Raw genomic sequence first — 16,928 nt, 5'->3', positions numbered from 1 at the left:
GCTCCTATTGGCCTGCTGAGGGCGGAGCGGCGCTGATTGACAGCGCGGCGCTGAGGAGGGAGCGCGGCTATGGAGGCGGTGCGGGCTCAGCGGCTGCAGCCCGGGGTGGGCACCGGGCCCCGCGGGGCTCGGCCCGGCCTCACCGGGGCTCCTGCGGGGCTCGGACCGGCAGCGGGGTCGGGGCTGGGCCCGGGGCTGGGGCTGCCGCCGCCGCCGCCCCCGCTGGGCCTGCAGGGCCCCCCCGCGCCCCCCGGGCCCGGAGCCGGGGCCGTGCCCGGGCCGCCCGCGGTGCTGCGGGAGGCGGTGGAGGCCGTGGTGCGGAGCTTCGCCAAGCACACGCAGGGCTACGGCCGCGGTGAGCGGGGCCGGGGGGAGCAGGGGGTGCCGATAGAGCGGGCTGGGCGGGGGGCGATTGTCCCTTATTCCATTTTTCACTTTTCTTTATTTCCGTGTTCCTTTTCCTTATTTCCTTCTTCACCCCCTTTTCCTTATTTTCGTGTCCATTTTCCTTCTTTCCGTGCCCCATTCCCTTCCTTCCTTCCTCACCCCCTATTCCTTCTTTCCGTGCCCCTTTTCCTTCCTTCCTTCCTTCCTTCCTTCCTTCCTTCCTTCCTCATCCCCTTTTCCTTATTCCCCTGCCCCAATTCCTTCTTTTCGTGCCCCATTCACTTCCTTCCTTCCTCACCCCCTTTTTCTCCTTTCCGTGCCCCTTTTCCTCCTTTCCATGCCCAATTCCATCTTTCCGTGCCCAATTTCCTTCCATCCATCCATCCGTCCGTCCTTCCCCATTCCATTTTCCTTCTTTCCATGCCCCATTCCCTTCCTTCCTTCCTTCCTTCCTTCCTTCCTTCCTTCCTTCCTTCCTTCCTTCCTTCCTTCCTTCCTTCCTTCCTTCCTTCCTTCCTTCCTTCCTCACTGCCTTTTCCCTCCCTCCATGCCCCTTTTCCTCATTCCCATACCCCAATTCCTCATTCCCATGTCCCTTTTCCCTCTCTCCATGCCCCAATTCCCTCTCTCCATACCCCAATTCCTCATTCCCACGTCCCTTTTCCCTCTTTCCATGCCCCTTTTCCTCATTCCCATACCCCAATTCCTCATTCCCATACCCCAATTCCTCATTCCCACACCCCAATTCCTCATTCCCATGTCCCTTTTCCCTCTCTCCATGTCCCTTTTCCCTCTCTCCATGCCCCAATTCCTCATTCCCATGTCCCTTTTCCCTCTCTCCATGCCCCTATTCCTCATTCCCATACCTCAATTCCTCCTCTCCATACCCCAATTCCCTCTCTCCACACCCCAATTCCTCATTCCCATACCCCAATTCCTCACTCCCATGTCCCTTTTCCCTCCCTCCATGCCCCTTTTCCTTATTCCCACACCCCAATTCCTCATTCCCACACCCCAATTCCTCATTCCCATACCCCAATTCCCTCTCCCCATGCCCCAATTCCTCACTCCCATGCCCCTTTTCCCTCCCTCCATGCCCCTTTTCCTCATTCCCATACCCCAATTCCTCATTCCCATACCCCAATTCCTCATTCCCACACCCCAATTCCCTCTCTCCATGCCCCATCCCCTCTCCCCGCGGTTCCCCGGGGCAGTGAACGTGGTGGAGGCGCTGCAGGAGTTCTGGCAGATGAAGCAATCCCGCGGGGCCGAGCTGCGCAACGGAGCGCTGGTTCTCTACGAGATGGTGCCGGCCGCCAGCCCGCCCTACGTGTGCTATGTCACCCTGCCCGGGGGCAGCTGCTTCGGCAGCTTCCAGGTACCGTCCCCACCCGGGAATGCCCCTCCAGGATCGTTTCCCAAATATCTCCTCCCTGTTGAGTGTTCTCCTCCCTGCATCTGCCTCTAAACCCTGTTAGCTGTAAGGAAATTCTCGGGGAATGCCCTCCAGGGCCACATCAGGATTGTTTCCCAAATATCTTCTCCCTGTATCTGGATCTAAACCTAGTTAGTTTAAAGGAAATTCCCAGGGAATGCCCTCCAGGACCCCACCAGGATCGTTTTCCAAATATCTCCTCCCTGTATCTGGATCTAAACCCTGTTAGCTGTAAGGAAATTCTCGGGGAATGCCCTCCAGGATCCCATTAGGATCGTTTCCCAAATATCTTCTCCCTGTTGAGTGTTCTCCTCCCTGCATCTGCATCTAAACCTCGTTAGCTGTAAGGAAATTCTCAGGGAATGCCCCTCCAGGACCACATCAGGATCATTTCCCAAATATCTCCTCCCTGTTGTGCATTCTTCTCCCTGCATCTGCCTCTAAACCCTGTTAGTTGTAAGGAAATTCTCGAGGAATGCCTCTCCAGGATCCCACCAGGATCATTTCCCAAATATCTTCTCCCTGTATCTGGATCTAAACCTCTTTATTTGTAAGGGAATTCCCGAGGAATGCCCTCCAGGATCCCACCAGGATTGTTTTCCAAATATCTCCTCCCTGTTGAGTGTTCTCCTCCCTGCATCTGCCTCTAAACCCTGTTAGCTGTAAGGAAATTCTCGGGGAATGCCCCTCCAGGATCCCACCAGGATCGTTTCCCAAATATCTCCTCCCTGTTGAGTGTTCTCCTCCCTGCATCTGCCTCTAAACCCTGTTAGCTGTAAGGGAATTCTCGGGAAATGCCCTCCAGGACCCCACCAGGATCATTTCCCAAATATCTTCTCCCTGTATCTGGATCTAAACCTAGTTAGTTTAAAGGAAATTCCCAGGGAATGCCCTCCAGGACCCCAGCAGGATCGTTTCCCAAATATCTTCTCCCTGTATCTGGATCTAAACCTCGTTAGTTGTAAGGAAATTCCTGGGAAATGCCCCTCCAGGACCCCACCGCAATTTCCCAAATATCTCCTCCCTGTTGTGCATTCTCCTCCCTGCATCTGCCTCTAAACCCTGTTAGTTGTAAGGAAATTCCCGAGGAATGCCTCTCCAGGACCCCACCAGGATCCTTTCCCAAATATCTTCTCCCTGCATCTGCCTCTAAACCTCTTTAGTTGCAAGGAAATTCTCGCGGAATGCCCTCCAGGATCCCACCAGGATCGTTTTCCAAATATCTCCTCCCTGTATCTGGATCTAAAGCTCTTTATTTGTAAGGGAATTCCCGGGGAATGCCTCTCCAGGATCCCACCAGGATCGTTTTCCAAATATTTCCTCCCTGCTGGGCATTCTCCTCCCTGCATCTGCCTCTAAACCTCTTTAGTTGCAAGGAAATTCTCGGGGAATGCCCTCCAGGACCACATCAGGATCCTTTCCCAAATATCTCCTCCCTGTGTCTGGATCTAAACCTCTTTATTTGTAAGGGAATTCCCGGGCAATGCCCCTCCAGGATCCCACCAGGATCGTTTCCCAAATATCTCCTCCCTGTTATGTGTTCTCCTCCCTCCATCTGCCTCTAAACCTCGTTAGTTGTAAGGAAATTCTCGGGGAATGCCCTCCAGGATCCCACCAGGATCCTTTCCCAAATATCTTCTCCCTGTATCTGGATCTAAACCTCTTGGTTTAATTGCAAATTGTTCCTGGTCTGTAAATCCTCATCAGGTCCCAATCTGGGAAGATTTGGATTGTGCAACCCCTTTAGTTGTAAGGAAATTCTCGGGGAATGCCCTCCAGGATCCCACCAGGATCGTTTCCCAAATATCTTCTCCCTGTATCTGGATCAAAACCTCTTTAGTTGTAAGGAAATTCCCAAGGAATGCCCTCCAGGACCCCACCACAATTTCCCAAATATCTCCTCCCTGTTATGTGTTCTCCTCCCTGCATCTGCATCTAAACCTCGTTAGTTGTAAGGAAATTCTCGGGGAATGCCCTCCAGGAATCCCACCAGGATCCTTTCCCAAATATCTTCTCCCTGTATCTGGATCTAAACCTAGTTAGTTTAAAGGAAATTCCCAGGGAATGCCCTCCAGGACCACATCAGGATTGTTTCCCAAATATCTTCTCCCTGTATCTGGATCTAAACCTCTTTATTTGTAAGGAAATTCCCGAGGAATGCCTCTCCAGGACCACATCAGGATTGTTTTCCAAATATCTCCTCCCTGCTGGGTGTTCTCCTCCCTGCATCTGCCTCTAAACCCTGTTAGTTGTAAGGAAATTCTCGGGGAATGCCCTCCAGGACCCCACCAGGATCGTTTCCCAAATATCTTCTCCCTGTATCTGGATCTAAACCTCTTTATTTGTAAGGAAATTCCCGAGGAATGCCCTCCAGGACCACATCAGGATTGTTTTCCAAATATCTCCTCCCTGCTGGGCATCCTCCTCCCTGCATCTGCCTCTAAACCTCTTGGTTTAATTGCAAATTGCTCCTGATCTGTAAATCCTCATCAGGTCCCAATCTGGGAAGATTTGGATTGTGCAACCCCTTTAGTTGCAAAGGAAATTCCTGGGGAATGCTCCTCCAGGATCCCACCAGGATCGTTTTCCAAATATCCAAATATTTTCTCCCTGCATCTGCCTCTAAACCATTTTAGTTGTAAGGAAATTCCTGGGGAATGCCTCTCCCAGACCCCACAAGGGTCATTTTCCAAATATCCAAATATCTCCTCCCTGCTGGGTGTTCTTCTCCCTGCATCTGCCTCTAAACCTCTTGGTTTAATTGCAAATTGTTCCTGATCTGTAAATCCCCATCAGGTCCCAATCTGGGAAGATTTGGATTGTGCAACCCCTTTAGTTGTAAGGAAATTCCTGGGGAATGCCCCTCCAGGATCCCACCAGGATCGTTTTCCAAATATCCAAATATTTTCTCCCTGCATCTGCCTCTAAACCATTTTAGTTGCAAGGAAATTTCTGGGGAATGCCTCTCCTGGAGCCCACCAGGATCATTTCTCAAATATCTTCTCCCTGCTGGGTGTTCTTCTCTCTGCATCTGCCTCTAAACCTCTTCAGTTGCAAGGAGATTTAATTGCAAATTGCTCCTGGTCTGTAAATCCTCATCAGGTCCCAGTCTAGGAAGATTTCGCTGTGGATTTTGGGGTTTTTGGTGGCCTTTATTGCCTGTTCTGGTCACTTACAGATGAGGTAGGAGAGGGGATATCAGGGAAAATTGTTGGATTGGCTGGATCTGATCTTCCTTCTCCTTCCCAGGATTTGATCCTTCCCAGGATTTGATCATTTTCCTTCCGAGGATTTGATTCCTTCTCCTTCCCAGGATTAAATTAAATTAAATCAATTAATTAACTGACAGTTCTGATTCTGGGGGTGCAGTTCTGATTTTGGGGGTGCAGTTCCCACTCTGAAGGTGCCATTCCCACTCTGGGGGTGCAGTTCCCATTCTGGGGGTGCCATTCCCATTCTTAGGGTGCAGTTCCAATTTTGGGGGTGCAGTTCCCAATCTGGGGGTGCCATTCCCACTCTGGGGGCGCAGTTCCCATTCTGTGGGTGCAGTTCCCATTCCAGGGGTGCAGTTCCCATTCCGGGGGTGCAGTTCTCACTCTGGGGGTGCAGTTCCCACTCTGGGGGTGCAGTTCTCACTCTGGGGGTGCAGTTCCCATTCTGAGGGTGCAGTTCCCATTCTGGGGGTGCAGTTCCCACTCTGGGGGTGCAATTCCCATTCTGGGGGTGCAGTTCTGATTCTGGGGGCGCAGTTCCCACTCTGGGGGCGCAGTTCCCAATCTGGGGGTGCAGTTCCCATTCTGGGGGTGCAGTTCCCACTCGGGGGTGCCGTTCCCACTCTGGGGGTGCCGTTCCGATTCTGAGGGTGCAGTTCCGATTCTGGTTATGCAGTTCCCACTCTGGGGGTGCAGTTCCCACTCTGGGGGTGCAGTTCCCATTCTGGGGGTGCCATTCCCATTCCGGGGGTGCAGTTCTGATTCTGGGGGCGCAGTTCCCATTCTGAGGGTGCAGTTCCCATTCTGGGGGTGCAGTTCCCACTCGGGGGGTGCAGTTCCAATTCTGTGGGCGCAGTTCCCATTCTGGAGGTGCCATTCCCATTCTGGAGGTGCAGTTCTGATTCTGAGGGTACCATTCCCATTCTGGGGGTGCAGTTCCCACTCTGGGGGTGCCATTCCCATTCTGAGGGTGCCATTCCCACTCTGTGGGTGCAGTTCCCACTCTGGGGGTGCAGTTCCCACTCGGGGGTGCAGTTCTGATTCTGAGGGCGCAGTTCCAACTCTGGGGGCGCAGTTCCCATTCTGAGGGTGCAGTTCCAATTCTGGGGGTGCAGTTCCCACTCTGGGGGTGCAGTTCTCACTCTGGGGGTGCAGTTCCCACTCTGAGGGTGCCGTTCCCATTCTGGGGGTGCAGTTCCCATTCTGGGGGTGCAGTTCCGATTCTGGGGGTGCAGTTCCCATTCTGGGGGTGCAGTTCCGATTCTGGGGGTGCAGTTCCGATTCTGGGGGTGCAGTTCCCATTCTGAGGGTGCAGTTCCCACTCGGGGGGTGCAGTTCCCATTCTGAGGGTGCCATTCTCATTCTGAGGGTGCAGTTCCCACTCTGGGGGTTCAGTTCCCACTCTGGGGGTGCAGTTCTCACTCTGGGGATGCCATTCCCATTCTGGGGGTGCAGTTCCCATTTTGGGGGTGCAGTTCCCATTCTGGGGGTGCAGTTCCCACTCGGGGGTGCAGTTCCCATTCTGGGGGTGCAGTTCCCATTCCGGGGGTGCAGTTCCCATTCTGAAGGTGCCATTCCCACTCTGGGGGTGCAGTTCTGATTCTGGGGGTGCCGTTCCCATTCTGGGGGTTCAGTTCCCACTCTGGGGGTGCCATTCCCACTCTGGGGGTGCCGTTCCCACTCTGGGGGTGCAGTTCTGATTCTGGGGGTGCAGTTCCCATTCTGAGGGTACAGTTCCAATTCTGGGGGTGCAGTTCCCATTCTGGGGGTGCAGTTCTCACTCTGGGGGTGCAGTTCCCACTCTGAGGGTGCCGTTCCCATTCTGGGGGTGCAGTTCCCATTCTGGGGGTGCAGTTCCGATTCTGGGGGTGCAGTTCCCATTCTGGGGGTGCAGTTCCCACTCTGGGAGTGCAGTTCCCATTCTTAGGGTGCAGTTCCAATTTTGGGGGTGCAGTTCCCACTCTGAGGGTGCCGTTCCCATTCTGGGGGTGCCGTTCCCATTCTGGGGGTGCAGTTCCCACTCGGGGGTGCAGTTCCCATTCTGGGGGTACAGTTCCCATTTTGGGGGTGCAGTTCCCATTCCAGGGCTGCCATTCCCATTCTGGGGATGCCGTTCCCCGTCTGTGGGTGCAGTTCCCATTCTGTGGGTGCAGTTCCCATTCTGGGGGTGCAGTTCCCATTCTGTGGGCGCAGTTCCCACTCTGGGGGTGCCATTCCCATTCTGGGGGTGCAGTTCCCATTCTGGGGGTTCAGTTCCCATTCTGTGGGTGCAGTTCCCATTCTGTGGGTGCAGTTCCAATTTTGGGGGTTCAGTTCCCAATCTGGGGGTGCAGTTCCCATTGTGGGGGTGCAGTTCTGATTCTGGGGGTGCAGTTCCCATTCTGTGGGTGCAGTTCCCATTCTGGGGGTGCCATTCCCATTCTGGGGGTGCAGTTCTGATGCTGGGGGTGCCATTCCCATTCTGAGAGTGCCTTTCCCATTCTGAGAGTGCCATTCCCATTCTGGGGGTGCAGTTCCCACTCTGGGGGTGCCATTCCCGTTCTGGGGGTGCAGTTCCCACTCTGGGGGTGCAGTTCCCATTCCGGGGGTGCAGTTCCCATTCTGGGGGTGCAGTTCCCACTCGGGGCTGCGTGTCCCAGCCCGGGGTGTCCCAGCGTGGCCGCGTGTCCCCAGTTCTGTCCCACCAAGGCCGAGGCGCGCCGCAGCGCCGCCAAGATCGCGCTGATGAACTCCGTGTTCAACGAGCACCCCTCGCGCCGCATCACCGACGACTTCATCGAGAAGAGCGTCTCGGAGGCCCTGGCGTCCTTCAACGTGAGCAGGGAGGGCTTGGTTGGGCTTTTTTGGGGTCAGATCGGGCCATTTTGTGACCCTGAGGTGGGGTCGTTTAGAGGCGGTTTAAAAGAATTTATTCCGTTTTCAGTCTCGTGTGTGGGGTGAGGCAATGGAGACAAATGTTATAATTCACTCCATCGCAATCTGAAGCTAATTATTTCTCATTTCTAAACTTATTTCTAATTTCTAAACTTATTTCCAATTTCTAAACTTATTTCTAATCCCTAAACTTATTTCTAATCCCTAAACCTATTTCTAGTTCCATTTTCAGTCTCGTGTGTAGGGTGAGGCAATACAGATGTTATAATTCATTCCATCGCAATCTGAATCTAATTATTTCTCATTTCTAAGCTTATTTCTCATTTCTAAACTTATTTCTAATTTCTAAACTATAAGTTTAGAAATAAGTTTATTTATTAGTTCAATAAGTTTATTTCTAAACTTATTTCTAGTTCCATTTTCAGTCTCGTGTGTAGGGTGAGGCAATACAGATGTTAGAATTCACACCATCACAATCAGAAGCGAATTATTTCTCATTTCTAAACGTGTCACACCCATCGTGTGACAGCTCGGCCTGTGCTGCCATCGGGCTCTCCTGGATCCCACTGGGAATGGCAGGAGTGGGAATGGCAGGAGTGGGAATTGCAGGGGTGGGAATTGCGGGAGTGGGAATGGCAGGAGTGGGAATTCCAGGGGTGGGAATTCCGGGAGTGGGAATTCCGGGAGTGGGAATTCCAGGGGTGGGAATTTCGGGAGTGGGAATTCCGGGAATGGGAATGGCAGGGGTGGGAATGGCAGGAGTGGGAATGGCAGGGGTGGGAATGGCAGGAGTGGGAATGGCAGGAGTGGGAATTCCGGGAGTGGGAATGGCAGGAGTGGGAATTCCAGGAGTGGGAATTGCAGGAGTGGGAGTTCTGGGAGTGGGAATGGCAGGAGTGGGATTTGTGGGAGTGGGAATTGCAGGAGTGGGAATTCCGGGAGTGGGAATTCCAGGAATGGGAATGGCAGGAGTGGGAATGGCAGGAGTGGGAATTGCAGGAGTGGGAATTGCAGGGGTGGGAATTGCAGGAGTGGGAATTGCAGGAGTGGGAATTGCGGGAGTGGGAATTCTGGGAGTGGGAATGGCAGGGGTGGGAATTGCAGGGGTGGGAATTGCAGGGGTGGGAATGGCAGGGGTGGGAATTCCAGGAGTGGGAATGGCAGGAGTGGGAATGGCAGGAGTGGGAATTCCGGGAATGGGAATGGCAGGGGTGGGAATGGCAGGAGTGGGAATTGCGGGAGTGGGAATTGCGGGAGTGGGAATTCTGGGAGTGGGAATTGCAGGAGTGGGAATTGCAGGGGTGGGAATTCCGGGAGTGGGAATGGCAGGAGTGGGAATTGCAGGGGTGGGAATGGCAGGAGTGGGAATTCTGGGAGTGGGAATTCCAGGGGTGGGAATGGCAGGAGTGGGAATGGCAGGGGTGGGAATTGCAGGAGTGGGAATTGCAGGGGTGGGAATGGCAGGGGTGGGAATGGCAGGGGTGGGAATGGCAGGGGTGGGAATTGCAGGAGTGGGAATTGCAGGGGTGGGAATGGCGGGAGTGGGAATGGCAGGAGTGGGAATTCCGGGAGTGGGAATGGCAGGAGTGGGATTTGCAGGAGTGGGAATTGCAGGGGTGGGAATTCCGGGAGTGGGAATTCCAAGAATGGGAATTGCAGGAGTGGGAATGGCAGGAGTGGGAATTGCAGGGGTGGGATTTGCAGGAGTGGGAATTGCAGGGGTGGGAATTGCAGGGGTGGGAATTGCAGGGGTGGGAATTCCGGGAGTGGGAATGGCAGGAGTGGGAATTGCAGGAGTGGGAATTCCGGCAGTGGGAATTCCAGGGGTGGGAATTCCGGGAGTGGGAATTGCAGGGGTGGGAATTGCAGGGGTGGGAATTGCAGGGGTGGGAATTGCAGGGGTGGGAATTCCGGGAGTGGGAATGGCAGGAGTGGGAATGGCGGGAGTGGGAATGGCAGGGGTGGGAATTCCAGGAGTGGGAGTTCCAGGGGTGGGAATGGCAGGGGTGGGAATGGCAGGAGTGGGATTTGCAGGAGTGGGAATGGCAGGGGTGGGAATTCCGGGAGTGGGAATTGCGGGAGTGAGAATGGCAGGGGTGGGAATGGCAGGAGTGGGAATTCCAGGGGTGGGAATTGCGGGAGTGAGAATGGCAGGAGTGGGAATGGCAGGAGTGGGAATTCCAGGGGTGGGAATTGCATGAGTGGGAATTCCAGGAATGGGAATGGCAGGGGTGGGAATGGCAGGAGTGGGAATGGCAGGAGTGGGAATGGCAGGAGTGGGAATTCCGGGAGTGGGAATTCCAGGAATGGGAATGGCAGGAGTGGGATTTGCGGGAGTGGGAATGGCAGGGGTGGGAATGGCAGGAGTGGGAATGGCAGGGGTGGGAATTCCAGGAGTGGGAATTCCAGGGGAGGGAATGGCAGGAGTGGGAATGGCAGGAGTGGGAATTCTGGGAGTGGGAATGGCAGGAGTGGGAATGGCAGGAGTGGGATTTGCAGGAGTGGGAATTCCGGGAATGGGAATGGCAGGAGTGGGAATGGCAGGGGTGGGAATTCTGGGAGTGGGAATGTCAGGGGTGGGAGTTCCAGGAGTGGGAATTCCAGCAGTGGGAATTGCGGGAGTGAGAATGGCAGGAGTGGGAATTCCGGGAGTGGGATTTGCAGGAGTAGGAATTCCAGGAATGGGAATTCCAGGAGTGGGAATCCCGGGAGTGGGAATGGCAGGAGCGGGAATTCCAGGGGTGGGAATTCCGGGAGTGGGAATTGCAGGGATGGGAATGGCAGGAGTGGGAATTCCGGGAGTGGGAATGGCAGGAGTGGGAATTCCGGGAGTGGGAATGGCAGGAGTGGGAATTGCAGGGGTGGGAATGGCAGGAGTGGGAATTCCAGGGGTGGGAATTCCGGGAGTGGGAATTCCAGCAGTAGGAATTGCAGGAGTGGGAATCCCGGGAGTGGGAATTCCAGCAGTGGGAATTCCAGGAATGGCAGTGGCAGCTCCACAGCTGGGATTTCTCTGCAGGGCAACCGGGAGGAGGCCGACAACCCCAACACCGGGATCGGGGCCTTCCGCTTCATGCTGGAGTCCAACAAGGGCAAATCCATGCTGGAGTTCCAGGTGCTGTGTCTGCTTTGTGTCCTCTTCCAGCCAGTCCCACTCCTGGTTTGCTTAAGGGATGTCTGGGTTGGTCTCCTGAGGAAGCAAAGGGAGACAACCCATCCTTTGATCAGCGTCGAATTCCAATTTATTGATCCAACATGCGCATTTTATAAGCGTGGTAATTAAGTTTATACAGATTGCAAAACCCAAGCTCGTCGTCACAGATTATACACCAACCCCTTCCTTTTGTTTTCAGTACCTGTGGTTTGTTATTGACCCCAAGATTTGTTTTTCTCACCCTGTTATGGACGACCTCCATGTTTGTCACTTTGCTTTCCCGTACTATCCAAGGACAAGGAATTTACTTGTTATTAAAAAACAATCCTGAGAACTTTGCTGTTTACAGGAATGTTACAGCTGTTTTTGCTTTTCAATCAGCTGTATGTTTTCATGGCCTTTTTTTTCTTCAAGCCATGTCTGAGCAAAATTCTCTACAACAGTCTCCCAGGTGTATTTTTAGTTTTTTCCATGGGAAATTAACTCAGGGTTTCCCTCTGATTCTGATCAGATTTGGGGTGATTCCAATTATTCCATTAGAATTGTTTTACTCACTGTCACACTGATATTTCCAAATATCCTAATTGCAGTAATCCAGTTAACTAATGGGATTCATCCCTGAAGAAAGGGGAGCAAGAGCTCCCACAATTTGGGGAGATATTTCCCCCAAAGGCTGGTGGTGGGATTGGGATGTCCTGACCCCAAACCACAACCTTGGATCCCAATGGAATGTGGGAAAAACATCTGGATAATGGGAAGTCTGAGCTGCCAAGGGAAGGTTCTGGAACGTGGATCAAGATTAGGAGAACAGCTGGGAATGGAGTATCTGCTCTCATGCAAATACATATATTTAATTATAGATAAATGTTATAAATATAGATATATGTACCTGTATTTGCAAAGCAAATATTCACAGAGAACATTCTCTCAGTGACCCCCCAACTTTAGACAGTCACTGCATTTAATTAAATGTAGAATTCCCTAATGAGGTGCCTAAATCACTATATGCTATCATTTTGCTGCTTGGTGTACCGCCAGCATTTACGAGAATTTATTTTCATGCATTAAAGAATATTTTATGGTACCAACTTTCCAAAACACACAAGTGGGAAATCACCCAGCCCTGAGCAATCCCAGCACATCTGGTGGTTTTGTATTTTAAAATATAATAATATATTATAATATATAATAATAAAAATAATAATATATAAAAATTATATAAAAAATTATATAAAAATATAAAAAATAATAATAAATCTAATATAATAATCCTCTCTTTTGGCATGCCAGGAGCTGATGACAGTGTTCCAGCTGCTGCACTGGAACGGGAGCCTGAAGGCCATGAGGGAGCGTCAGTGCTCGCGCCAGGTGAGTCCAACCCATCCTGCTGCTCCTTCCCATCCCTGAGCTGCCCCTGGAGCCTTGGGAAGCACAAATGATCCAAATCCATCCAAATCTCAGGCCCAGGAGCATAAAACAATGTGGGCCGAAGAGAGAAAAAAGGAAAATGGGATTTCATGGGCTGGAGCTGTAATTGGACAATTAACTCCAATATGCACATGAACCAAAATTTATAAAAGTGAGAGACCCTGTGACCATTTTGGGTCCATTTTGTGACCATTTTGGGTCAATTTTATGACCATTTTGGGCTCATCTTGGGTTCATTTTGTGACCATTTTGGGCTCATCTTGGGTTCATTTTGTGACCACTTTGAGTCCATTTTGTGTTCACTTTTTGACCATTTTGGTCCATTTTCTGACCATTTTGGGTCCATTCTCCATTTTGTGACCATTTCGGGCTAATCTTGGGTCCATTTTGTGACCATTTTGGGTTCATTTTGGGTTCATTTTGGGTTCATTTTGGGTCCATTTTGGGTCCATTTTGTGACCATTTCGGGCTAATTTTGGGTCCATTTTGTGACCCATTTTGGGTTCATTTTGGGTCCATTTTGTGGCCCATTTTGTGACCATTTTGGGTCCATTTTGTGACCATTTTGGGTCCATTTTGTGACCATTTTGGGTCCATTTTGTGACCATTTTGGGCTCATCTTGGGTCCATTTTGTGACCATTTTGGGTTCATTTTGTGACCATTTTTGGTCTGTTTTGGGTCCATCTTAGGTTCATTTTGTGGCCATTTTGGTTCATCCTGGGTGTAGCCCTGCCTCGTCTCTGTCACTGCCCAAGGTGCATCCATTGAGAACACCCTCTTAATGAACCCCTGCTTTATTAATTAACTCTGCCCAACCTCTGTCCTGCCTCAACCTTCACAAAGCATCATTCCCTTCAAGCTTCTCCCCAATTTTAACAATTCTACCGCATGCCCATATGGTTTTTTTCCCAATTTATTGAAGGGAGACGACCCCCCTTTGTTGGTCAGCATCAACTCCCTTTATTGACTCAATCAATCACTTTTTATTATCGTGTTAATTAAGTTCATGCATATTGCAAAACCCAAGCTTATTATAGGTCAGAGATAACACACCAACCCCTCCTTTTGTTTTCAATACCAAGATTTGTGTTCTCAAAACTTACTTTTATTTTCCCAAAATAGCCAAAGATAGAATATCTACCTGTTATGAGAAAACTGCCTGAGAACCCTGGTATGCAAGGTTCTCAAGGCCCTCATGTTTGTCACCTCTGCTTTCCCATACAAGATATTTACTTGTAATTAAAAACAACCTGAGAACTTCTGCTGTTTACAGAAACAGACGTCACCCTGGTTTTTTAAGATTTTCCAAGCCTTCTGATGTTGACATTCTTGTAGTGAATTTTCTCACACACTTTCTGTAAATAACTCATTGTTTTTATGGAGGAGGAGAGAGTTGATGGACTGTTGGTTTGACCAGTGACATTGCAGAGGTGTCACTGTCACCTTCCAATCCACTGTCACTTTTGTAAAACTATCAATATTGGAGTCAGAGGATAAAACTGACCACCTTGAGTGGTGGTGTGCTTGTGTTCTCTCGTGCCCTTCAGCCACAAACAGGCCGTGAGAATTTTGCTCCTCACAGCTGCCTTCTAAGCCATTTCTGACAAAACCTCCAACACCAATTTTAACAAATTTTTCCCAGTTTTAACAATTCTCTGCCTCCCATTCCCACCAGGAAGTCCTGGCTCACTACTCCCACCGCGCTCTGGACGACGACATCCGGAACCAGATGGCGCTGGACTGGGTGAACCGGGAGCAGAACGTTCCGGGCGCCCTCTCGCGGGAGCTGGCGGCCACCGAGCGCGAGCTGGACGAGGCCCGGCTGGCCGGGAAGGAGCTCCGGTTCCACAAGGAGAAGAAGGACATCCTGCTGCTGGCAGCTGGCCAGCTGGGCTCAGCACACTCCTCTGGCTGCTGAGCCCCCAAATCCCACCCTGGGTGATCCCCAAAACCCTTTCCCCAAATCCCAGCCCGTTTGCACACTTAGAGGAAATTTAGGGAGAAATCTGAATGGATTTTAGCAATTTCATCCCATTTTTTAGAGCTACTTCTCATTCTCTTCATTCCCTCATTCCTCCCTTCAGAGCTCCTTATTCCCCAGGGAACTTTTTACACTCCTCTGGTTGCTGAGCCCCGAAATCCCACCCTTGGTTGATCCCTAAACCCTTTCCCCAAATCCCAGCCCGTTTGCACATTTAGAGGAAATTTAGGGAGAAATCTGAATGGATTTTAGCAATTTCATCCCAGTTTTTAGAGCTTCTCCTCATTCTCTTCATTCCCTCATTCCTCCCTTCAGAGCTTTTTACACTCCTCTGGTTGCTGAACCCCAAAATTCCACCCTTGGTTGATCCCCTTAAACCCTTTCCCCAAATCCCGGCCCGTTTGCACACTTAGAGGAAATTTAGGGAAAAAGCTCCTGAATGGATTTTAGCAATTTCATGCTGGTTTTTAGACCTACTTCTCATTCTCTTCATTCCCTCATTCCTCCTTTCAGAGCTTCTTATTCCCCAGGGAACTTTTTACACTCCTCTGGTTGCTGAACCCCAAAATCCCACCCCGAGATCCTTCCTGGTGATCCCAAACCCTTTCCCCAAATCCCAGCCCGTTTGCACACTTAGAGGAAATTTAGGGAGAAATCTGAATGGGTTTTAGCAAGTTTTTTCCTGGTTTTTAGACCTACTTCTCATTCTCTTCATTCCCTCATTCCTCCCTTCAGAGCTTCTTATCCTCCAGGGAACTTTTTACACTCCTCTGGTTGCTGAACCCCCAAATCCCACCCTGGGTGATCTCCTAAACCCTTTCCCCAAATCCCAGCCCGTTTGCACATTTAGAGGAAATTTAGGGAAAAAGCTCCTGAATGGATTTTAGCAATTTCATCCTGGTTTTTAGAGCTGCTTCTCAGCCTCCTCATTCCTCCCTTGAGAACTCCTTATTCCCTAGGGAACGTTTTATTCCCTCATAATTCCTACAGATTTTTTCCTGTCCCTTATTTTCGGGGTTCAGATCCCAGGTTTTGTCCTCTCCTCACTCCATCCTTGCTGGAGCAGTTGGGATTCCATGGAATCCAGTGTTTCCCCTGGAAAAACCCATTGGATCCCCTTTCTCCTGCAGCAGAAAGGGATCAATTAGAGCTCCTTAATGAGCTCCTTAATTAAATGAGTGGGTGCCAAGGCGTGCAATATCCAGATTTAATTTTGGAGTTAAGTCTGGGATCAGCCTGCAGCATTCCAGGATCTGCAGTTGTCCCCATGGAATTGCCCTGTCTGGAGCCAAACGTCAGCGTTGGAAGGTTGGAAAAGTCTTGGAGAGTTCGTGGATGAGGGAGGGATTTGCACTAATCATTCCTTATCCTTTGTATCCATACGGAATTTAGACTATATTTAGCTTTAAACCCCCTTTTATGGCATGGAATTGTTCAAACAGCTCCGAGTTCACCCAAGAAAATGTCGATTTATCCATGGAAATTTCCATTTTACTCCCCTTTTCCCCAGCAAACTGGGAGTACAAACTGCATTCCAAGCCAGAATTCCTTTTCCACCCCAGCCTAGAGCTTTTCCCATTTCTCATCCCCTTAAACCCTGCAGATTCCACTGTTCCCACCCTCCTCCTTCCCTCTGCCTGACCACAGGATATTCCAGCAATAATCATTGTTTTAGGATAAAATTGGAATAATTCCATTATCTGTAGGTCCCCCACTTTTATATCCACACCCTAACGAGTTTATTTTGGGGGTTTATATATTTTTTATACTTTTTACAAACACTAATAACGTTCAGTGTCGCTGGAAATTGGATTTTAAAAGGGATGGGGGGTGGGGGGGTTGTGGGGTGTAATTTTCCTGAAATATTGGAAAATTTTGATTTAGGAATAACATGGAGTTAATCCTGCAATTTATTCTGCACCTATAGGAATCCCTGAAGCTCCTCCCACTTCTTTATGCTCAAAATAAACAAATCCAGGAGGACTATGGGAGTTCCATCGCTGTGGAATTAAAAAAAAAATAAAAATAAAAGGGAAAAAAACAGGATATTCCGTTACTTGTGGGATCGAGGCGCCTATTTGGAGGCTCCGGATCTCCGTGGAAGGCGTAAAATTTTAAAAATTCAAATTTTCTCTGTACGGAGAAAGCCGTGCTCCTTATTGAGGCAGCAGAATTATGGGATAAACACTTCTGTGGATTTTCTACAATAAACCCAGCGATTTTGGTTAACTTTGGTGCTCTTGCTCATTTTTTGGGGAGGCCGGTTGTGTCCAAAAACCGCTTTGAGCTGCGTTGGTGTGGGGTTTGAAATTCCCGGGGTTCGACATTCCAAGGATTCAAAATTCCTGGGGTTTGAAATTCCCGGGGTTCGAAATTCCAAGGATTCAAAATTCCTGGGGTTTGAAATTCCTGGGGTTTGAAATTCCCGGGATTCGAAATTGTCGGGGCAAAAAGAA

At 50.5% G+C, this 16,928-nt stretch overlaps 1 protein-coding gene across 1 annotated transcript; it reads left to right on the top strand.

Moving 5' to 3' along the window:
- The first annotated feature begins 19 nt into the window (after positions 1 to 19).
- Positions 20 to 16,568, top strand: LIX1L (limb and CNS expressed 1 like). Its single transcript, XM_074529713.1, has 6 exons — positions 20 to 355; positions 1,602 to 1,765; positions 7,708 to 7,848; positions 10,928 to 11,023; positions 12,353 to 12,430; positions 14,167 to 16,568. Exons 1-6 carry the CDS (start codon positions 70 to 72, stop codon positions 14,407 to 14,409), a joined length of 1,008 nt encoding a protein of 335 aa, XP_074385814.1. The 5' UTR covers positions 20 to 69; the 3' UTR covers positions 14,410 to 16,568.
- The last annotated feature ends 360 nt before the right edge of the window (positions 16,569 to 16,928 follow it).

The sequence above is a fragment of the Zonotrichia albicollis genome, chromosome 30 (assembly GCF_047830755.1).
Source record: "Zonotrichia albicollis isolate bZonAlb1 chromosome 30, bZonAlb1.hap1, whole genome shotgun sequence".
Taxonomy (NCBI): Eukaryota; Metazoa; Chordata; class Aves; order Passeriformes; family Passerellidae; genus Zonotrichia; species Zonotrichia albicollis.
This window is presented reverse-complemented; position numbering and strand designations above follow the sequence as displayed.